Source organism: Sinohyriopsis cumingii, chromosome 1, assembly GCF_028554795.1.
Source record: "Sinohyriopsis cumingii isolate HCF-2022 chromosome 1, ASM2855479v2, whole genome shotgun sequence".
NCBI classification, from domain to species: Eukaryota; Metazoa; Mollusca; class Bivalvia; order Unionida; family Unionidae; genus Sinohyriopsis; species Sinohyriopsis cumingii.
The window spans coordinates 15,631,909-15,657,050 of NC_142961.1; the positions used below are offsets into that span (position 1 = coordinate 15,631,909).

The 25,142-nt window shown below is 33.3% G+C and overlaps 2 protein-coding genes across 3 annotated transcripts in view; one reads left to right on the top strand and one right to left on the bottom strand.

The window, feature by feature from the left end:
• The first annotated feature begins 217 nt into the window (after positions 1-217).
• Positions 218-11,761, top strand: LOC149806452 (sterol carrier protein 2-like). Of its 2 annotated transcripts, none has more exons than XM_089953553.1 (6): positions 218-332; positions 1,032-1,147; positions 1,715-1,942; positions 2,848-3,342; positions 4,677-4,958; positions 7,093-11,761. In XM_089953553.1, the coding sequence occupies exons 2-6, from the start codon at positions 1,045-1,047 to the stop codon at positions 7,266-7,268; spliced, it is 1,284 nt and encodes a 427-aa protein (XP_089809679.1). In that variant the 5' UTR covers positions 218-332; positions 1,032-1,044; the 3' UTR covers positions 7,269-11,761. The 2 variants fall into 2 exon arrangements, with proteins under 2 accessions (XP_089809679.1, XP_089809688.1); XM_089953562.1 differs by having other exon boundaries at positions 218-315.
• Positions 11,762-11,890: 129 nt separating this feature from the next.
• Positions 11,891-25,142, bottom strand: part of LOC149806453 (tubulin polyglutamylase TTLL7-like) — a 162,319-nt gene continuing 149,067 nt past the window's right edge. The window contains exons 16-17 of the mRNA XM_089953540.1: positions 23,229-23,426; positions 11,891-21,927 (exon numbers count right to left, since the gene is read on the bottom strand). Of these exons, the coding sequence (XP_089809666.1) occupies positions 21,825-21,927; positions 23,229-23,426 (301 nt within the window). The 3' untranslated portion in view covers positions 11,891-21,824. The remainder of the gene's footprint in view (positions 21,928-23,228; positions 23,427-25,142) is intronic.

The following is a 25,142-nucleotide window of genomic DNA, read 5'->3' on the forward strand; positions in this document are numbered from 1 at the left end:
CTGTTCAACGAAATCAATTTTATTTAATCTAAAAATGGTATAAAATATTTAGAAATTACTTAAATCGATGCTTTAAAGAAATTAATATAAATAATTACACTGTTATCAATGTTTCTATAATATTCTTAACAAATAAAACTGATACCATTATTTAAATATTTCGTTTCAATATTCACCTTACCCAAGAAACAAAACGTTGATAACAGAGGTCAAAATCTGTCACGTTAGAGGCTGTAGCCGTCTATCGAAATGTCGGCTTGTTAACTAACGTTAGAAACGTTATGTCACCAGTGTATATGCATATCACATGTAGAAGTTAATATTTTCTCTTGGTTTGTTTGTTTGTTTATTGTTTGTTTTATGAGTACTGCATAGACCAACAAGTTCTTCTGCGCCTTTTTGTTTATACTGCTTTTTGTTCTTTCTGAAACGCCACCAGTCATGTCGGAAAATAAAGATGTAGAACAATTTGTTGGTCTTTCTCTTTCCCTGAGGAAGAGTTTGTTTAAAGTGTTATGTAAACCCACCAAACCAAAAGACGTTTACCCATAGAATCGTTTGGTTAGTGCTCAGAAAATATTAAATTGCCTTGTTTAATAACATACTTTGGTAACTAACATGGGCTGATCCGATGGTAGGATTCAAACCCACACCCTTTTAATCACGAGTCTGGCACGCTAACCACTTAGCTACCTTGGTTCCTACCTCCTTCGTTGTATGACATATAAGAGTACATCTGGCTTGTTCTGCATTCTCAAGCCCACATGAGTAGACATAATGGAACAAATCACTAATTTAAAAAATATGCATGATTTATGAGTTAATTATGATGAGAATGATTTCTGGGTGTGATTATTAACAGTTGTAATCTCCATGTCTTCATGATTAATAAGGATTTGGTTCCATGAAACATGGGCAAAATCTGCTCCATTAACTTCACTGGGGCTGCAAGATATTTGGCTTAATAGAGGCAGGAATATATGTGAAATTTAATTATATTTTATTGCCTTATTTTTTATATCATGAAATAGCATCTAGAAAAAGATGACTTCAGCCAGAAGAGTATTTGTTGTGGGAGTTGGTCAGACCAAGTTTCACAAACCACAGACCCAGCCATGGGACTACCCAGAAATGGCTAGAGAGGCAGGTATGTCAAAATTAAAAGAAAATATGGACTTACTTTCATGCTACATGTATGTGGTCTACAAATAAAATCTCTCTGGCATGAATCAAAATCATAAAAATGTATGGCAGTTAATTATTCATTCAGTAAGTAACATTTAAGTACTGAATTCACTTTTAACTTTGAGTATAGTATATTGTGAAAAAAATGTTTGAGCAAATACTTGCATATTTTAACAATTTTTATCCTTTGTTTAAAAATATAAATAACATTTTAGTGAAGTGAAGAATACAATGTATGTTAAGCACTGAGATTACACTATAGCTGTTCCAAAATCAATCTTTGCAACTATAATAATGGAATGAGTGAGAAAATAACATTGGGTTGTTAATAAATTTAGAGTTCACAATTTTGGAATGTAACTTTAAAAAGAAAGAATATATAGATACCATTGCATGTAATAGGTAGGTGGTTATCAGTAGGATATCAACTATTAAATGGTCTCATAATTAGAGAAGGGATCAACTGAAAAGAAATATGCATTTTAAAATATTAATAGTTGATTGTTTCAATATTGATCTAAACATAAAGGTCAGGCTGCTCTGAGAGATGCAGGCCTCTCTTATGAGAAGACCCAAGCTGTTGTGGCCAGTTACTGTTATGGAGAGCCAACCAGTGGCCAGCGGGCAGTGTATGAGCTTGGCCTGACAGGTGTACCTGTGTACAATGTTAATAACAACTGCTCATCAGGTTCCAGTGCTTTGATGTTGACAAGACGACTGGTTCAGAGTGGAATGGAGGAGTGTGTCATGGCTTTGGGTATGGATATAAAAAAATCAAACTTTATTTGTTTGATGAATATTGGTCAGAAAGATGTTACTGATCATGACTGTCAATTGTGATACAGTGTATACTTTTAAATGGCAGAATCAATTAATCAGTAATAGTGCCTAGGTGGACACTTGAATTGTGGCAGATACTGCATCAATATTTGTAGTTTTGATATGTAAGGGTATATATTTCAGTATAGTGGGCTGATATAAAATAATGAAATTTGCATCACTATATCATATTTGAAATGTTCCTTGAGTTAAAAAACCAATGATTCATCTAATAAATATAGTGCTTTCCCTATTAAATACATGTATTTCTCAGATTCTATTTGAGGAAAAACAAAGGATAACATAGTGCACTCGTTATAATTGTTTTATTAAGTAGACAATGAACTTCATTGTTTAAATTCTTTGAGCATGACTAATTGTTTTATCCTCCCCAAAAAGATAATTGTCAACATTTTAAAGTAGCGATTAATGTTGAGAGGGCTTATGGAATTAGAATATGTGCAGTGTGCTCCCTTGTATGTCTTAAGTGGTAACTAATACAGCAGGAAAGATCATACTGGCTCAGTGGTTAGTGTGCAAGACTGATGACCAAAAAAGGGTACAGGTTCAGATCCTACCAATGAGTTAGCTATCATGGTGTGCGTGCTCTACAGCAAGGCACTTTACTCCATTGCCCTGGCATTATATAACCTACCTGTGTTGCTGTGCCATATTGAAACCAGTCGATTTTTAGAGGTAGATGACTAGTGATTGAATTTTTAATAGTTGTCTGCATCTGTAATTATAATAAGATATAAATAATTGGATATATGCACACTCCAAAGTTCTTTTCTTTACAATAATCTGCATTGGATTTGGACTGCAACATCATGTCTTTTGAAGGTTTTGAAAAGATGGAGCGAGGGTTATCTGAGAGGTACACTGACAGGACATCGCCTGTCAAACGTCACATGGATCATATGGTAAACATTGGAGCAGACCCAAAGATCATTCAGCCATACATGAACAACATGACTTCTGATGTTATTAAGCTATTTGCTTATGCAGCCAGAGAATATCTTGAAAAATACCCAAATGCAAAGTCTGAAGATTTTGTTGAAATTGCATTTAAAAATCACAAACAGAGTGTTAATAATTTAAATGCTTCAATTTCTCGAGAGATTCCACGGGACCAAATCAGAAGTAAGATGATGTTATGTTCGCCAATCACATTCTGGATGTCTGCCCCCACAGCTGATGGTAGTGCCGCTGCCATTGTATGCAGTGAGGACTTTATGAAGAGACACAATTTGCAGAGCCGAGCAGTGGAGATAATTGCTCAGCACATGGTGACAGACATGCCCTCTTCCTTTGGCAATAGCTTCTTGAATCTTTCAGGTCTGTACTTCCATGAAACTTGACTTATTCATTAGAAATTGTTTCTAATAAACTCCAATTGTTACTAGTCATGTAAAGTTTTACAAAGACAACGGTTTGCGGTTTGCCTATTTATTTGTTTGTCTTGTCTATAGTTTGTATTTGCCTTTGAAATAGACTCATTAAGAGTCAAAAGCACTTAGGCTAGCGATATACTTGTTTTGCACTGTTCGTAGTCAGTTTATTATATATATTGCACTTAAATGGTTTATATTTAACATCATTTGGCATGTTTCAGAATGAGAAATATATATATATATATATATATATATATATATATATATATATATATATATATATATATATATATATATATATATATATCGCACTTAAATGGTTTATATTTAACATTGTTTGGCTTGTTTCAGAATGAGAAATATTGAGAACATATAGAAGTATTTGGAATATTTAATTTGTTGCCTCTGATGCATGTAAATAAAAGACAAGAAGGTTTTTATGTAGATAAAATGTAAGATTCGGATAACATGTAGATAAAATGTAAGATTCAGATAACATGTAGATAAAATGTAAGATTCAGATAACATGTAGATAAAATGTAAGATTCAGATAACATGTAGATAAAATGTAAGATTCAGATAACATGTAGAAAAAATGTAAGATTCAGATATCATGTAGATAAAATGTAAGATTCAGATAACATGTAGATAAAATGTAAGATTCAGATATCATGTAGATAAAATGTAAGATTCAGATAACATGTAGATAAAATGTAAGATTCAGATAACATGTAGATAAAATGTAAGATTCAGATAACATGTAGATAAAATGTAAGATTCAGATAACATGTAGATAAAATGTAAGATTCAGATATCATGTAGATAAAATGTAAGATTCAGATAACATGTAGATAAAATGTAAGATTCAGATAACATGTAGATAAAATGTAAGATTCAGATAACATGTAGATAAAATGTAAGATTCAGATAACATGTAGATAAAATGTAAGATTCAGATATCATGTAGATAAAATGTAAGATTCAGATAACATGTAGATAAAATGTAAGATTCAGATAACATGTAGATAAAATGTAAGATTCAGATATCATGTAGATAAAATGTAAGATTCAGATAACATGTAGATAAAATGTAAGATTCAGATATCATGTAGATAAAATGTAAGATTCAGATAACATGTAGATAAGATGTAAGATTCAGATAACATGTAGAGTACTTTTAATATGTTGCAGCTCACAATATTTTCATGCCTATTGTGTCATTTGGAAATTCTTTCTTTTAGGACATAAGTTTGACAAAATCTTTTTTCTTGTCTCTAGGCTACCATATGGCCAAAGAGGCAGCACGTAAATGTTATGCTGACAGTGGTCTGATGGCTAGAGACATAGATGTATTAGAGGTCCATGACTGTTTTTCCTGCAATGAACTATTTATGTATGAAGCTCTTCAGCTTGCTGAGGAAGGGAAAGGGGTTGAGCTCATCCATGGCAGTCAGTGGCAAAAGAACAGGGCTGGTGGGGAGCTGTGCTATCTTGGCAACAGATGGGTTGTCAATCCATCTGGGGGACTGGAATCCAAAGGGCATCCTATAGGGGCAACAGGTATGTTATAATATTTAACTTTATTTTATGTGCAGCTTACATATCTAATACTCTTAGAGTTCTGACATTGGTTAGGGTTGGTCTTTGATGTAGAAGGAACTGATAAATTGAAGAAAAAAAAGAGTCAACATTTGATAGACAACCACACAAACACACACATTTGTGCTGTTGAAACCAGGAATCAAACTCAAGGCTGCAGACGCATGAAACAGCTGTGTTACCATTGTTTAATACAAGTCCCCTATTTGGTATATCATCTGGAGAATTACAAGAGAGCTTACTTCTGATTTGTCACATGAGAGTCATGTAAAGCGGCTAAAATAATCTTTAGTTTCAATTGTGTCACATGTTAAAGGCAATTTCTATACCATTTCACTCCCAGGTGGCAGAGTAGTCTAAAGCGTTTGCTTATGCTGATCACTGCTGACTCATCTCTGTCTTTGTTTGATTGAGTCTCAGCTTGACAAATGTGGGTATGTGACAAAGTTTGAAAGGAGCTTCCTGTGGGTGGGTGGGTGGTTCTGAACAAGGTTTTCCTGGTTTCTTCTTCCACCAGTTATACTGGGGGCAGTGTATAGCCTATCTTGTGCTGAGAAATGGCATTAAACATGAAAAAACAACAGCAATTTAATTTCAGTGATCAGTCTTTTATATGCTTTTGCTGCTAGTATAGGTGAATATTTGTTATGTCATGAGAGTGTCTCCTTTTGACATGACATTATCATCAGGACATGAAAGATCCGAGATCAAAGAGACAAAAGATATCAGGTGATTTGTAACAGATGAGATGATGAACATGGCTTTTAGTTGTGTTTTGTGTTATTTTTCTTTTTGGTTTATAATGGCACTTTCAACACATCATTGGCTATATTATGCCTTTCCTAAAACCACAATGAGGCAGCTGACCCAGACTGGCCTGGATAAAACTTGACAAAATTGGTTTAATGAGTCCAACTCTCTATCAACTGAGCTAGGATTGTCCTTTGGTTTTTAGATACATAATGTAGGTTAATCAGTACATACATGTATGTAGCCCATTTGATAACATTAGCCAAAATTATGCATAAACAGTTTCAAATTCCAAAGCAAATGTTTTTTTCCTGCGTAAAATGTTAAACATGTTAGGTATAACTATGTTGTAACAGTAGCAGTTTAAAAACTGCAGTCATGGGTAAATTGTCATCACAAATAGATCATATATGTTTTTAGGTTAGGTTTGAAAGAGTTATAAAGTATATTTGAGCAACAATCAAAGGGGGCATCTTGTAGAACTCTGCAGATTTTTTAGTTTGGTTTCCTGTGGTGAATTTTAATAAATCATTTGTGGTGAATTATCTAGATTATCTACTATAGTCTCTTGTGCTGGAAAACTAACAAATGTAAAGGATTGAAAAGATAGTTTAAAGGTCACTGTTATTATTATTATTATTATTATTATTATGATCATTACTTTTTTCCACCGAGGTATGGGGCCATCCATTTAGTACGTACACATGGAGGGGGGTGGGGGCTAACCAAAATGCATAAGCTTGCATATGGGGGGGGGGTCTACTGATAATTATGTATGCTTAGGAAAAGGGGTGGGTGTAACCTGGATAATATGTAACCTGTTGGACTGGGTTCAGTCAGCATTTGAATTTTAGAAGACACTAGACAAAACTTTTAAACTTATGCAGCTTGTTTCTTTGATGCAGCCAGACATTCAACATGGGTCGACTATCTGTTTTATTAAACATGTTAATATTATTAATTCTTGATCGTTTCTGCATGGATTAAATATAAGCCTTTCTGTAGAATTGGGTGGTGGTGTTAAGCATATGTATGCAGGTGGGGGGGTGTAAAAATGTATGCATGTGTACAGGGAGGGGTGAGGGGTCAAGCTTTGCCCGATTTTTGCATACATACTAAATAGATGGCCTCTATACATGATTTTTATTTTTTAACCACCTCATTACAAATGCAATTCCAGACTTTTATCATAAATGCATAATAAATATATTTTGCAGAGTTTGCTTTTGTTTTCTTCTCAACCAATCATTCACTGTATAAGGTTATATTTATATCATCATCATCATCATCATCATCATCATCATCATCATCATCATAATCATCCATTCTCCTAACCTTTTTTCAGGTTTAGCTCAGTGTTGTGAGCTGGTGACCCAATTACGTGGTGAGGCCAACAAGAGGCAGGTGGATGGAGCCAAGGTGGCATTACAGCACAACTTTGGTATTGGGGGTGCTGCTGTAGTCACTATGTACAAGAAATATGAGCCGCAACAGCATGTCAACTTTCCAGCCAAGTTGTAATTCTTTGTGATAGGAAATACAAAATATTCTATGCATGTCAATATGTAGTATATTATTATTTGAGATATTAAAGAATTGGGGAGGAGTCCTATTACAGAAGGATCATAGTTTAAAGCAACTATAAAATCCATGAAAATTGGTGCACCACGGTAAATAGTCAATTCACTTTTTATTACTAGTAAATTTGTATGTATTAGATGCTCTGCATTTTGACACATAGCGATTAGATATTGTACGTATTGTACATATTGCTATGTAAATTTAATTTGCATTGTTTTTTTATTTCTTTATATACTGTTGTAATGTAACATTGTATGTTGGACTTAACCGTGTCTAAAAACAGGTTTATTGTTTACATGACCTGAATTATAATGTTTTGATTTTATTCTGTAAACAACTAATGCATAGCTAAAATATTATCAGTGTATATGGATTTAATATCAGGATCATTATTAATAGAAGTTAATATGTTTATTTTGGTCCAGTTGGAGGTTATTGGAATTCCCCTACAAATTACTTGGTGTACCTGTATGATAATTTTAGTAACAGACTTTCTAATAATAACTAACATTTTATTTTGTAAACATTAAAAACGTTCTTCTAGGTTATTTTCCATCTGACAGGTAATGTTTTTGTTTTAGAAAATGTTAATTGTGACCTGAGGTCATGTAGAGGACTAAATAATCTTGTCACTGGAAAGATTATTCAATCGTGCTTAAGACCTACCAGAATCAGTTTGTATTATAGTTGTGTCCAGTAGTTCATTTGGAATGGAATTTGTTTCTTCAGATTGTTCAAGTAAATTTTCTCTGGAAATACAGGGTGCTCATTAAAAATTAATCTTCTTGGACAGAGACATTCACTGTTATTTATTGTGAAATAAAACCTGGAATTATATTACTATGTTTTAACAACAGACTGTTGGTACAACAACACAATACAGGCTGCCACAGACACATCAACACCTTCAGCATTGGACTTAATTTGGATTTCTATTACAAAGTTGAAATTATTAGGAATTGTGTCTGTGATTCTAGGATTATTCTGGGATTGAATTTGCAATACCAAAGATTCTTGTTTCATTTTCACTTTTGTATTTTAGGGAAATAAATTATTTGGTTTTTTTTTTTTTTACAAATCTTGTCCCCGAGTGGCCGAGTGGTCTAAAGCACTCTTCGTTACGGATCACTGCCATCTCACCTCTGTCTGCGGCAGTTCGAGTCTAAGATTCAGCCAATGTGGGTATGTGAGAAAGCTTGCCAGTAGCTTCTCGAGGGTCGGTGGTTCTTTCCGGGGTTTTCCCGGGTTCTTCCTCCACCATTAATACTGGCTGCCATGTATAGCCTATCGTGTGCTGAAAAATGGTGTTAAACCCCACAACAACAACAACAACAACAACAAATCTTGTTGCTTTTCACTCTTTTCTGTTAATTGTTTTAAGAGCATAGAAAATCTTTTTTTAAACTCACAAGCCCTGACTGAAATTCCTCAAGCCCAGATTTCGAATTTCCACATGTCCAAAATTTCCTCTTTTTAATATTGTCACACAACATTCCAGTATCTTCAATTCTAATATGATACCCCAGTGCTAGAAATCACTATAAACTGCCACACTGCAGACATCATAGCGTTAGGACTGAAAAATTGTGAAAGCTGGAAAACATTTTTAGACAGACTGCCATGCTACACAAATATGGGAATCATGCAAAATTTGTACAATTTCATGCACTTGGAAAACAGTGTTGCATAAGAATTATTGCAGATTAGTTTAAAGTCACACGTAAAATTTTACTCTGTGCAGAATACATTTATTACATTTATATTTAACTGTTAACTCTTAAAGAGACATGACATAAGTGATGCTGCCAGTAGAAGTATCATAGCATTTGTCATGACAACTGTATCTTTTCTGGTTGGCAACTGTTTACACATCTGAATTCTTCAGAATGACATCAGTGGTTGTTAACCAAATTTGATTGGCATGTTGATTCTGGAACGAAGATTCTATTGTAGTTTAAACCTTGCAGCAAGGAAGTTCACAAATGCATGTGTAAAACACAGGCTATCTAGAACACCAAAATGGCTGATTCACAGTGAGATTGATCTTCAGCGGAGGATTTCATTTTGCAATTACTGGTTGATGATAGTTGACGCTATTTTAAAATTCTGAACTAATTCAGATTATTGGAGCTAGGAAAGTCTTAAACCCAGAAATGATGTTACATATTTGTTTGATGTACATGCTGGATCAACAAAAACAGCAGGCAGGTCTTTCAAAAGCATTTCAAAATTTGATGTAGAAAAGGCAAAATACCATCCATAATTAAAATACAGAGAATTTAAAATTAGAGTGCAATTTTCATTTCTTTTCTCAAACATTTTATCTCTGCGGGTTTTTGTGCTGCAAAACTAAACTAAATAGTCGTACAAGATTTAAGATAAATTGAATAAATAAAAATGTACAATGAAACTATAAGGTAAAGATTTTTTTAATCATATGCCACTAATCAATTTTACATTTTTAAAAGGGATGGAACAGGTCAAGTTCAGAAAGGTCAAAAGACAGATGGGAAGAAGTTTGCTAATATATGGTACAAATGGGTATATTATGTTTGACAAGCAATTGATGTACAAAAAGTGAAGCAGAGTCATCACCTGGTTAAATAGTCAAATGTCATTCAGACAAATCAGCATGACTCGTCTGTCATTGAATTTAGATAATCATGACTTTCGTGTCTCATTCTTATGTAAGAATGGTATAAGTAAATTTGACAATTTATGTATATTCCAGTAAGTATAAAATAAAAACTTAAGTTATATCCATGAATTGACAACATCATGCATGTACACGCTCTTTTTTCTTAAATTATTTGTGACCCAGTTATACATACACCTCTCCCTCGATAACTCGGGGTCCAAAAACATCGAGCACCGCACTTAAGTGAGGTGTGAGTTAGGCACAAGTTATAGAGGGACCTATAAAAAAAATCCAAAACAAAGGGATCAACATAAAGGCAAAAGAGGGGATGGGGGTTGGCAGGTTATAGTGTTGAATACTCAATTTATAATCATGCTGAGATTAACTGTGAATAAATCTCTCTTCATAACGGTGTACTTTATTTTTTCCTCATAGAGCAACATTAATTTCAAGATAAATTACAGTATATTGAGGAGATCATCAAAAACATTCCACATGGTTTCTGTTCACTTAACACGTGTACCACATCACACATTGTGCACTACGTCACTAAATTATGTGTTGAATTGGATACATTCTAGTTTTATTGTTTGATCCAAATTAGACGTTTTTTTTTTAATATAAAAGATCAACACTTTTCAAGAAACATTGTTGATCAAATGAATGATAGAGAGATAGATATATAGATTTATTTATTTATTTGATTGTGGTAGAAGTAAAATGAAAAAAAATCACAAGGGTTAACATGAATTGAATTGGTCAACAAATTTAAAACAACGTAAATTTGAACACGATAATACTTGCCGTTTGTGACACGCTTGACAAGTATAACTTCACATTTTGAAAAAATCAGTTAATTTTTTTGTGTTACTCCTTGATTTCTCTGCCTCTGAGCAAAATCCCACAGATTTCTCAACTGTATGATCTTTACATAGTCAACATTTTGTGTCTCCAGCCACCATATAAAAATGTGAAACCGTTTTTGATTGGTCAAATAAAATGAATTTTGATAACGGTAGTGACTACAAGAACTTATGCTCAGATTTGCATGCCTTTGAATTTTTTCTTTGTACCTTCCTTGCTTGATTTGATACAAAAGACATATTCAAAGTGATAAAACAACACAAGTCTCTTAATTTTTTTTAATGCAACAAACACTTCCCCAAGTTGTTGATCAAAACAAAGCCGGCATACAATTAGGTTCTCACATAAGTACTCACAGGTTTTGATGTGATGATTGATTGACTCTTTTCATGTTTTCATAGAACAGAATATGTTGCAATTATAATGTTTACAATGAAATGGAATTAAAGGATTAGAATATGACATTCACATAGCAGGACATATAATTGGTGTTTATTTAATTCTATGTTGTCACCTGTTAGCATTTACCTGAAGTTTTCATTGATTGCTATTTCACCAGACTGTTTATTTGCACCGTATTGACAACTATTTATTAAAAAAACTTACATAATTTATGATATCTTATTTAGAACTTGCAAATTTCGCAATATGGATTCTATCTTTATGGGCATTAATCACCATTTTCGATGATAAAACGAGCAATGTATCAAGGTTTTATTTACCAATTCTTATCGTAATTGTTTCACGTTCAGCTATTTTAAAGATATTTAAAATATATTTTCTTTGGAAAAAATCGGAAGCCACGCAAGACACCACATTGTAAGCGGGACCGTGAGTTATCCGGGTGCGAGTTATCGAGGGAGTGGTGTATATGAAAATGAATATGCACTGACATGTTTTGTTGAGGTCAAATAAAAATCTTTCAACTGAATTTAAATTGTATAGATTTTATTAGCATGATGGCTACTTTTCTATCTGATAATAGTAGAGCTGTGGTGTGACTGCTTTAGATGCACTGGAACTAATGCATTGCAATAAGTACAAAGATGTAACAAAAAGCTATATTGTAAAGTATTTATTGATTAAGGTAGAAACAAAACCATTTTATCTAATCATGCATTAAGTAAGTAAAAAATACATTAAAAATTTCATAACTATGCAGTCAAAAACTAACAACTAGAGACAGTACCTTGCCATCTTGGCATACAAATGCTGCATGATCATCTCATATCATTATGTGATTACTAACACAATCATATTGTCTGAATAGGACAATTTTTTCAACAAGAAAATCAAATTTGATTTACTTTTCTATATAGCGGTCAACACAACCCTCACATGAGTCTTCACAGAATTTTTCACAACAATGAACTAGTATTAAAAGGAGATGGAGGGCAGCTAAAATTTGGTGCTTTAAACAAAAGCCTGATGAAAAAATACATTTGTTTCATTTCTTCAATAGAATAATCTTTTCATGTTTCAGAAAACATGCAAAATTAACAAATCTGGCACTTTTAAAATTTTAGAAAATTCTAAATTACAGGTAATAAAGAGTGATCATTTCTACTTTTCCACAGAAATAAGGCAGCATTTTCAAAGTTAACTTCCTGGTGCAATTAGCTTGCCAAGAAACAGTCCTATGTCATTTTCTCACATGGCTCCACACAATACTCAACTTTTTGTCTAATATAGTATATGGGAATGTGTGGAGAAACTTGTTGAGAATAATATAAATCTTTTCATTAGTGTTTCCTATGATACAGTATCCAATATCTGAAATACAATATAAATTTTCAATGCCTATACTACAGTTAACAGAAATCTGCCTGCAACAAAAAACATTTTCTGGTCCCAAATTATTCCATCATAACTTTCAATAACTTGAATTCAGTCAACCAAAACACCTAATCTGAAAATTGAAATAATTTTTATGTCCCTAGAATAAATTTTGTACTAAAATGAACCCCAAGAAACTGAAGCTAATGGTCTTTATACAACCTAGAACAATTCCGAGTTAACTAAAAGCCATCCTAGAAATACAGATACAATGATATAACTTTCATAGATATATATTTTGAAAACTTTACTGATAATTGACATATCTAGAATATTCTGTGCAGTTTTCCCCAATTATTTCCCCAGATACACCTGCTATATAAAAATCATGTTTATTAGCGTCATATTGCCACATCATAAATACTGTATGTTACACTGCTACAGTACACTTAGCAAGACCACACTTCAAGGCTACAAAGCAATGCAAAGTTGCAATGTCACATGGCAAGGCAACTAAATAATGCAAAGTCATGCAGCAAGGCTATTTAGTAATGCAAAGTCATGCAGCAAGGCTATTTAGTAATGCAAAGTCAATGTCATACAGCAGCTGTTGAGCAAAACAAACAACATCACACAGCATGGCTATAGAGCAAAGTCTCAAGGTCACACAGCAATTATACTGTACATTGCAAAGTCTCAGTGTCACATGGCAAGGATACTGAGCAAAGCCAAGTCTCAGTGTCACATGGCAAGGATACTGAGCAATGCAAAGTCTAAGTATCACATGGCAAGGATACTCAGCAATGCCAAGACTCAGTGTCACATGGCAAGGATACTCAGCATTGAAAAGTCTCAATGTCACATGGCAAGCATACTCAGCAATGCCAAGTCTCAATGTCACATGGCAAGGTTACTGAGCAAAGCCAAGTCTCAGTGTCACATGGCAAGAATACTCAGCAATGCAAAGTCAATGTCACATGGCAAGGATACTGAGCAAAGCCAAGTCTCAGTGTCACATGGCAAGGATACTGAACAATGCCAAGTCTCAACATCACATTGCAAGGCAAACAGTGTCACATCCAGAAATTAAATGATTTTATTATACCACAGCAAATATTTGTCATATCCAGAAACTATAACATGTAATGATGATATATTGGGATTTCAAGATATCTGCAGCAGTAGATATAAAACATGTCTACAGCAGTACACATCAAAGCTTAAATATCACAGAATGTGTTATGCTTGAATTGAAATAAATAATTTTATCACAGAAATATATTTCACAAAACACTATAAATACATGTAACTACACTTATTAACACATACTTCATACATATATGAATACATTAAAAGCAACATATTAAAATAAAATTAAAAAAAGAATATTTCTGTAATAAAAACATTATTAGGACTTGTAAGCTATCTATACAGTGTACAAAAAAATATGTATTCCAAAGGCCTCCATAACCAGCCTAGGGTCAAGGGTGTCAAAAAACTACTTTCATTCAGCTCAACACTTCACAAATACTATAGACAACTGGCTTTTTCAATCACATATCAACTATATCAGTGTTATAATTTCTATCTATGGAGTATCAATTGTGTGGGTGATCAACAAATGTAACCATCAAATATTTCAAATATCAACATATACCATCATAAATGCCATCAAATTTCCTATATATATCAGTATTCACAGTACGGTTCAAGGCTTGCATTCTTCATCACAAATATAACAACGTTTTTCACCAGACATTTTTCAAGTATAATGTCAAACAAAAACTCTAAGAATCACTTTATAAATATTCCAATTCTTTTGACCTCCATTCATAACAGATCCTTATACCAGCCATCAAATAATGACAGGGTTAAAGGTTGGAACAGATAATTAATAGATTTAATTTTTTGACATAATTACATTTTTGTCTTTCATCCTTATCTTTAAGGCTTTTAGCTGACTGCTTCCATGCATACACCATACAAAATGAGTTCCATTTAGAATCAACTAATTTAGTTTTATCTTTACTGGCATTCAGAAATGGGGGTGTGCTTTTAATTGGTCCAGCCTTTCCTCAAATCACTCAACTGACTGACATCAGCCTAATAACTAAATGCAAGAACTGCTGGTCAAAATATCTGAGTCTGTGGGATGCTTATGTAGAAATATATTCCAATGCTACTGATTGTTTTAACAACAGATTTTTCTCTGTTGTTTTATCATCATCCATATTTGATGCATAATTTGCTAACAGTAAAAGACTGCTATGCCATGACAATGGTGCTCAAATTCCGAGCAGTTTCTGAGACGTATCTAAATATTTTTTCTATTTTTAGTAACAGTGAACATATTTGATGGCAAAATGACAGCATTTTTACAACTTTAAATCCCTTGATATCATAGTGATTTCTGTCAAATTTGGTAAAATTCTGAAAAGTGCTTTTCTGCATAATCATTTAAAAGTTTTTCCATTTTTTTGGGAATGGCGGCCATATATGATGATGGAGAGGTATCATTTGTACCATGTATATTTGTTTATAAAATGAGTCCAACTGCTGTTCCATATTGTGCTGGCAGATCTGAGTTTGTGCAGTTTGTTAGGAATAATCAGTATAACAAACTGTATAGATTTTGATCTGCAAGCACATTGCGCTAAGGCAAATCAGGATCTTTGTATTTTGGACTTTGGCTTGACTTATAAGCAAGAATAATGGTAACAATATGAAGGCACCTGATGTCATTCTGTCAAATCTGGCAGAATTCTGTTGAAAAGTCTTTAAGTCTTTCTCTATTATCAATAATACCCATATCTGATACAAGATCAGCATAATTTGTATAAAACCAAAAATCCTTTATGCCAGGTTTTTTTCTGTCAGATCTGGAACACGACTGTTAAAAGGTTTTTGAGAAAAACTTGGTAAACCTTGTCTGTTTCTTTTGTAACAGTGGCTATATCTGGATTTGTAAAATATTGAAAGACTTTCATGCCAGGATGCCTTCTGTCAAATTTGGTCAATTTCTGTTCATCAGTATTTTAGAAGTTAAATTTTTCCATTTTTATTAATGACTGCAGATCATCACCATTTATATAAACTTGAAAGGCCTTCACACCAGATGTATTTAGTTGAAATTAATCCAGTGGTTTTTGAAATGGCAACTGTGGACAGACAGTCCAAGGCATATCCTAACACAGTTCCACACCGTCAGATCACTTGGCCTACCATATATACTAGCTTATAAGTCGGGTCCAACTGCAAATTGCACAGACTCAGATCTGTTGTTGCATAATAGGCCAGTAGATCTGGGTCTGTGGAGTTTGTTAGGAGTAATCAGTACAATAAACAACAAGGACCCGACCTGCAGGTGCATTATGCTATGCAGGTCAGGATCTTGGTTTTTTGCAGTTTGTCTTATAGGTGAGTATACATTTTATAATAGCCTAGGTGAGCAAAACATTAGCCATTCCAATAGCAAAGGATAGGCTTATTACCAAATTGCCATTCCAATAGCAAAGATTAGGCTTATTACCAAATTGCCATTCCAATAGCAAAGGATAGGCTTATTACCAAACTGCCATTCCAATAGCAAAGAATAGGCTTATTACCAAATTGCCATTCCAACAGCAAAGATTAGGCTTATTACCAAATTGCCATTCCAACAGCAAAGATTAGGCTTATTACCAAATTGCCATTCCAATAGCAAAGGATAGGCTTATTACCAAACTGCCATTCCAATAGCAAAGAATAGGCTTATTACCAAATTGCCATTCTAATATCAAAGATTAGGCTTATTACCAAATTGCCATTCCAATAGCAAAGGATAGGCTTATTACCAAATTGCCATTCCAATAGCAAAGAATAGGCTTATTACCAAACTGCCATTCCAATAGCAAAGGATAGGCTTATTACCAAATTGCCATTCCAACAGCAAAGATTAGGCTTATTACCAAATTGCCATTACAACAGCAAAGGATAGGCTTATTACCAAATTGCCATTCCAGTAGCAAAGATTAGGCTTATTACCAAATTGTCATTCCAATAGCAAAGATTAGGCTTATTACCAATTTGCCATTCCAATAGCAAAGATTAGGCTTATTACCAAATTGCCATTCCAATAGCAAAGATTAGGCTTATTACCAATTAACAGATTGTCATCTGAGAAACACTGTATTTAATCCATATCCATTTTAACAGTTTCATTCTTTAAAGATATTATGGTATACACAAATTAAGAATATTATGGTGCTAATGTAAATAGATGTTAAATATTAGTAAAGTTGCCTCCCTTTTAAAATGTTAATCTGAACATTAAAATATATGTAAATTATATTATCAAAATATTTCTCTGATTACTTACTGATTTTTATTTAACATAAACAACATGTTTGTAGATTTTTCATTATACAGATAATTTTCTTTCTGTCATATCAATCAACAGATTTAAGAACTTTATGAACTACAACCACAGGCAAACAGACTTTTTGTACAAGTAAATCAGATGTCATTATAAAATAATATACTGTATGGGTAATTTTATTTAATTAATGTGGAGATCAGTGAGGATGGGATATAAAAATGAGAATAACTTTTAAATTAAGCAATATTTTACAATGTTCTGAAATACTAAAATACCCTATACCTCCTAAGAAACAAATATGCAATGAATTATTCAGTGGAAATTAAAAACAAACGTCTCTCTATTCTAGGACCTTATTCTTCAATTGACACTCATTTTCTTTCAAAATCATGCCCCTAAAAATCAATTAAATGAACGAAAATATCTGCAAGCCCTACCTTGCTTTGTTTTTATTATTTACTTGGATAAATTGCCCCTATACACTGTATTTAGAAAATGTCCTGTTTCAAATAGAAAGGAAATACCCCCACCTGTGACCCTGATAAACACATATAAACATACAACCTAAAATATTCATGCTAGGAAAATAAAGTATGGCCTGCTTCTACTAGGTTGGCATTAGAATGTCCCAAGTAGTTACCACATTTTGCCCTGAAAAATACTAATGTACAGTTATTTAGTGTCAGAAATGGACTTACAATTTGGAATCTTCCATTCTAGATCTGGTTTCTACTGACAATTACTCATTACTAATTTATTAACCATTATTTCCTTCCTTATTCCTTGTCTTCCTGAAAGTTTTCTTTTCAGATTAATAATAGTTTGATTTATTGCTGAATAAGGCATTTCTGAAAGTTTGTTTGTAATGAAATTTAATTTATTACATTTATTCAACAATGAAAATCCATTATGCTAGCAGATATAAGCGACTTTAAGATGAAAAACTACAGAACAGCACAAGTCCCATAATTTTCAAATACCGAATGCTTTGTTTTTACTGATATGAATCACCGTCTGAGAATATTATTGCCATTGGCGATTCTAGAAATTGCTAGCATCAACATATTTCTATAATTTCTAAATAAGATTTATCACATTCAGCTGCAAACGATGTACTCAGCTGTAAACAGCATAGATCTAGATTAGCTGCCGAATGATGTGATAAAAATTCAAGGACTACAATGTTCATTTTAATCCTAATATGAGAGAAACAACACACTTTAATCTGCTGGCCCATCATGTAACATGAGACCTGGATCTATGCTGTTCACTTTTTTGTGCTTGGTATACATGGGTATCTACAGTATGGTTAAATTGTCTGGACACATCTGGCATGAGACTGAGCTTTTACTACTAGCCAATCAGAATGAAGCTTTCAAAAGCTTTCAAATGTTACATTATTTCTGATTGGTTATTTTAAAAAATGGTCAGACTTGAGAGTTTTATGATTTCTGGGCTAGATATTAAAGTTTCAAACTTACTATGCATGATAACTACTAAATATGGAAAATCTTATAAAATTTTAATGCTCCATAAAATTTCTCTTCTGGAAACTCAGCTGGTTGCTTTTATTTTAAAAACAGTCAGAACAGAAAATCAATACTGCATGATTAATGTTTAATTTGTAATCCTTTTTCTAAATAGATTGAGTGTTTATTGATATTAATAGTTTATCCTAGATGAAGATGATAGAAGAACTGTCACAGAACAACAGTGAGCAACATTACTTTAGCTAAAGTAAAAATAGGCAAATTCAAAAGTATTTTTTTTCAGTTAAAACAAAATATAGTCATAAAATAACAATGAAAGGATCTATTGGCACTGAAACAACCACAACAGCAGAGATGCCAAACAATGACCGTGCTTGTATTAGGAATCCAAGTATCATCTAATTAGCCCATCCAGAATGGATAACCCATTCATTAAAAAACATAAACTTCTGTATAATCAACTGGTACACAGTCACTATCAATTAAGGTCCCATAAATGGTGCATCCATTCCTCTGATTCCAGAACCTTGAATCCCTTCAATGTTTTTGGTCAAAACCAAAAGAATAAACATTAATTTCCTTTTTGAATTATCTGCATCATTCATTTCTCTAATATCTGTGACCCAACCATTGGTGACTTATATACAGTCTAACTGACTCATTTTGTAATGTACATTTGGATTATTAATTTGAGAAGCTAAATTGTGTGTTCTGAATTAGTGCTAAAGTGCTTTTTGTCCTATCTGTGTCCATAAAGAAAATTCATTCAAAATGTTTATAAGGATACAATTTTAATATTACAGAATTCTTGTCAACATAACTTGGAATGGAGAATTTTCATTCGAAATTCATAATAATTCTCCCAAACTCAGGAAGGGTCTGGCATCTCTGCAATAGACCCAGTTGGCGGTGTAAAAATATGTCAGTAAATCAGGTCTGGGTTCATAACATTTTATTCTAATAAGATGAAATGGAGTGGACCCAGATCTACCAGCCTATCCACTCTGTCCATTTTGTTAATAGTAATGTAACATCAAGCATACACCATTTTTGGAACTTATTTAATGAAAACCAAGTCTTACTTTACACAATGGTCACTACGGTAAACATGGTTTCTATGACATTTGCCATGAAATATGGTTTAAGACTAATTGGGGTTAAAATGTTCAGTCAGCTGTGCATGTTTGATTTATATGGATAATTCTATTACATAATAACATGGACTTTCATAGTGCAATGGTATTTTAATTGTATGAAGCATAGCATAGCTACAGCCATTCATGGTGCACTTAGGTATTCTAGTCTTACAAAAATCTGCATCAAGTTAATGTAAATCAGTCTGGCTTGTACCAATTGATCATTTTTACTCACCCAGTCAAGCTAGAACTAATCATTTCACTTGCCCAGTTTTGCAAACCCAGAATAAACTCTTACTCAATCAGCATCAGCTATTGTAGACATTGAAAAGCTGACATGTTCATGACCGAAATTCAATAATGTTAAAAAGTTCTTTTGTCATAAATTTAGTTTGTAACTCTTTTAATAACAGCTTTAAGTAATTACAAACTGTGACCAGTCTTTTCGCACTCACTATTTCAAAATGACTGAATTTTCAACCCCGGAGTGGTCCAGCAAATGTATGCATACAGAAAGCCTTTTGTTATTTTTACAAGATAAATTCAAAACTGACTATTATTTACAACTTGCCTCCCAAAAAGTAATTATTTGAATAATAAAAATTACTAAAGCACTTCATGCAGTTCCAAAGTCTCAGTTTAGCAAAGGTTAAAAATAAATTCATGCATAACACTAGCTGACCCTCCAAAATTTCTCAGTCTACAGTATTTCAATAGTACCCCACCCCCTGCCACCGGCTATCTTTTTGATGTGGCCAGAATCCCATGTCACAAATGAGTTTGTGTCTAAAAATACCCCCCCCCATGTTGCCAGCAGCCAACATATTAGTGCAAATACTTGAATTTCCTCCTTACAAGTAGCCACATAACAAGGTTTATAGACAGAAATCTTACAAATATCAATCAATATCTAAAATTCAGCACCACATTGAAATTTGTACCTACATTCCAATAAAGTATACCCAACTTTAATCCATACAATGGTGTAATTAATGAATCTGTATTGCTTTGTGTTCCTTAGATGTTTGATTTTGTCACTTTGATAATTACTGGCTATCTATACCACTGATAATTACTGGCTATCTATACCACTGATAATTACTGGCTATCTATACCACTGATAATTACTGGCTATCTATACCACTGATAATTATCAAGAAGACAAAGCTAACAGCTTAGATGCACAGTATTGTTCAGCTCAGGTCGGTGTGACATCCAGTCTGTATTGGTTTTGATGGTTTTTCTCTCATAGCAAAATGTATTTGAAAGAATAACCGACTAAAACCACTCATTAACATAACAAGCTCACATCCTTCGTAAACACTGAGCATGTCCTGTTACAACTGCATCATATCTATGGAGTGATCAATTGTTGCAAAAATGGTGTCAAACATCAGATCTGAAGCATTTTTCTAAACGAAAAAGGAAGAGTCCTTTGAACACAGATGAGGAATTTGATGTCAGAAAGATTCAAGTAAACATCCTTAGTTAGACACTTAACAGAAGTGGGAGAATGGAAAGGACAGACATTGAAAGTTACAGCCAAACGTCTGTACCCTGATTTTATTGACAATGTGGTTTTGCATCACACCTGATGACTAATCATAATTATTTTTAAATAACATTAAACTAACTTTTATCACAATGATTCCATAACATGATTTATAAATAAAAATAAAAATATTTTTAAAAAAATAGTTACACCTTTCTACTTTACATGTAATTATTACTCACGTCTGTGTCATCCCCCTTTGAAATGACAACCATCTTACAAGTCCATATCCCTGCTACTAAAGAGGTGACCTTTAGTAATAGGCATATATTTACCCTAACGATCAAAAAATGTATTTTATAAAATCATATTTAAAGCATTGTACAACTTCTATATGTATATATTCCTTAATGTGTATGGTTTGGATCAGCCTGTCATAATTACAAGTCATATAGTTATATCTATATATATGATGCATTCTCACAATTTTGATATTGTGGCATTTCACACACATGTACAAAATGGAAAGTTCAAGACTGGTTGTAATTCTTGACTTATAAAAAATTACAAAATATTTTCATTTTTATAATTGATAATAACTACTACTATCATGGGTATATATATGTTTTGGTCCCTGTGTTATTCATTAAGTTTCCTTTGACAACAAGAAGGAAAAGTGGTTTCGAAAAAGCAAGAATGGTAAATTAATATAATGATTGCACAATTCAACTGGCTGGACTGCATCATGAGACTTGACTCTCAGGTCGTGGTTGTTGGTACAGCTTGGAGTATCGCTGACTAAGGGTCTGTGTGTTGGGAGGTATCAGGGATGACTTATTTTCACGACTGAAAAGAAAAATGGAAGAATTATGTCAATAGCTCAACAATATCTACTGTAATAAAAGATATGTTTCCATACGTTTGACCTATTTTTAATAAAGTGTAATGAGATATCACATTCTGCTGTTGATCACTTGGAAAACATGCATATTAAAAGTTAAAAAGTATGGTCTGATGCAGACAAGGCATTATTTATGTTCAAACTGAATTGTGGTCTGACGCAGACAGGGCATTATTTATGTTCAAACTGAATTGTGGTCTAATGCTGACAAGGCATTATTTATGTTCAAACTGAATTGTGGTCTGATGCAGACAGGGCATTATTTATGTTCAAACTGAATCGTGGTCTGACGCAGACAGGGCATTATTTATGTTCAAACTGAATTGTGGTCTGATGCTGACAAGGCATTATTTATGCTTTAAAAATAATAGATATTTGATGCCAATTAAAAGTAAGGTTTTCAAAATAACAGATATTCAATGCCAATTAAATGTAAGGTTTTCAAAATAATAGATGTTTGATGCCAATTAAATGTAAGGTTTTCAAAATAATAGATATTTGATGCCAATTAAATGTTAGGTTTTAAAAATCTAAAAATGAAGAAATACTCTAAAAACATTCGCAAGATAAACCCTTCCAATAAATGTGTGCAGTACAACAAGTTAAAGACAAAAGATAAATATGTTAAAATTCTGTAACATATAAAATAAAAAGATAAAACATAAAGTCCTTAAAATATTGGGTTAATGTCTGTTATGTACATGGCACTCTTCCACAAAATTTAGGATCTGATTTTGTGATGCATCATCCAAAAGATTCTTCACTGGCGTCAGATCAAGCACTTCTGTCTCACTGGCTTCAGATCAAACACTTCTGTCTCACAGGATGAAAGCAGATTGACTAAAATGTGCTCCATTTTCAGTGTACACTGACAAAGTATGCACTCTGGTGAAGGTTCACGCTTCAGTGGTTATGTACAAGTCAGGTGAACAGCATTATAGAGCTAGACCCTGTCTCTTGTTCAGTCTCATGACCTCACATCAGGCTGAAATTTGTCTGGAGAAGACAAAGAGCTGACACGTGTACTTTAAAGATGGACTTTCTCTTTACAAATTGCAGCTAAGGTATTATGCTAATTGTGTAATACAGCTTTATTATGCAAATGTTTTAACAGAACTGTGCAAATAACTCCATATTCCCAACCCCTTCCCCCTGGGGGCTGCATGTATTTACATCCTTGTCTTGTTCAAAAAGCAAACTTAATAAAAAAAATTCAATATTTTGTTAGATAAATATGGTACACTACCTTGACTGTGGGTTGGAATGATCACTGTCCAGAGCAGACGGCATTCCATGTGAAGCATTTTTCGCCTCTGAGGCAAACTGGTAAACAATCAACAAGCAGTCTTTACACAGCTGGACAATCCGTCTACAACAATTTAACTCGTCCTCTGCAATGTTTTCTGAACTTTTGCTGAATATTGTCTCCCAGCTAGCTACTCCACTAAAACAATATACACAAAGAGTAAATATTAGGTATTGCTCTGCTCCTTCAATGTGATCCTTATTACAGGTAAGATAAGTATTATTCTCTACAGGTAAGATAAGTATTATTCTCTACAGGTAAGATAAGTATTATTCTCTACAGGTAAGATAAGTATTATTCTCTACAGGTAAGATAAGTATTAAGGTTAAAATAATTAATTTATTAGCTTAATTTTGTATGATTTCATTGATAGGGTCACTCGAGTGATAGTTTATCAGAGAGCGACTATTACCAGTCTAACATTTTATAAAAATCACAAACTCAACAATGTTAGTATCAAATGGAACAATCCTGATACCAAGATGGAATTGAGGGTTAAAAAGAAATTTGGAGGAAGCAAAATGAATGCTGCTTACTGTATTTACTTGTGTGTAATGTGTACTTATCTGTGTGTAACATGTACTCACATGTCTGTAAATTATGCTCAGATAAAAATATCACAGACCAAGATCAGCCATCAAATAATGCATCAACAGATCTGGGCCTACTTTGTTTGTTCCAGATTATACATAGAACCACATGAGTTTCACCTTTCATCCATAATGATAATAATAATAATAATAATAATAATGAGGACTTTGTATAGCACCTAATCTTTAGAAGCTCTAAGTGCTTTACAAAATTAGACAACACCTATAAGATAAAAAACATATAATGATATGATTACAAAAACAAACACCGTGAAATTAGAAAACAAAAAACATGCTGAGAATATTTAAGGTAGGAAACATTATTAGGTCTTTAAGTTTGTTCTTGCAGTCGAAATAAGTGAGTTTTGAGAGCACTCTTGAATGGGATTACTGTGTCTTTGTGTCTAAGTTCAGTGGGCAATTCATTCCATGTTGCTGGGCCCTGCTATGCAAAAGAACGCTGTCCATATGACTTTGTTTTTATAGTGGGAATAATGAGTATGCGATTGTCAGAAGAGGAGTGTAAGTATCTTGCTGGTGTATACACATGGGTGAGGTCAGATAGGTATGTTGGACTAGAGTCCGACAGTGAAACGTAGCACAGAGAACAAATTTTGTGCTTGATTCTGGATCGAATGGATAGCCAGTGTAGGGTACAGAGCAGTGGGGAGGTGTGCTCTGATCGTGATACTCTAAGTATGATCCGAGCAGCTGTGTTTTGAACTTTTTGAAGTTTCTGGAGAGATATTGAGATGAACCAGACAGAATTGAATCACAATAGTTCAGTCTTGAAAGTACTAATGAACACACAAGTGTTTTAGTGGCATCAACTGAAAGATATTTGCAAAGTGAGCTGATGCGTCTCAGCTCAAGATATGCAGCCTTGCATATGTTCATGACATGTTGGTGCAATGTGAGAGTACTGTTCAGAGTAACACCTAGGTTTCGTACTGACTGTGTGAATTTAATGTTGGTGTTGCTGATATTTATTGTCTGAGGTAAAGTTTTTAAAAAAATTATAAGTGTATGTATACAATAAATATATATGTCCATTTAATTTTTGTCCAAACTTGCCACAGTTTTTTCGAGATAAAAACTTAACTACTAAGTCAGCACTCAGTGCATTATGATCATTAGTAAGCATGTAGAATATATGTAAATGGTCTACTTCCATGACATAGGCTTTTATATAGGAACTGATATGTCAGATTAGAACGGATCCTGGTCACAAGACTTGCTTACACTCCATGTGTATATTTAAAGC

Excerpts from the sequence above, each read along its gene's own strand:
- LOC149806452 (XM_089953553.1), top strand. The coding sequence starts at position 1,045 with ATGACTTCAGCCAGAAGAGTATTTGTTGTGGGAGTTGGTCAGACCAAG. Across the intron at positions 3,343-4,676 it reads TAGCTTCTTGAATCTTTCAG|GCTACCATATGGCCAAAGAG; the intron begins GTCTGTACTTCC and ends TCTTGTCTCTAG. Across the intron at positions 4,959-7,092 it reads GCATCCTATAGGGGCAACAG|GTTTAGCTCAGTGTTGTGAG; the intron begins GTATGTTATAAT and ends ACCTTTTTTCAG.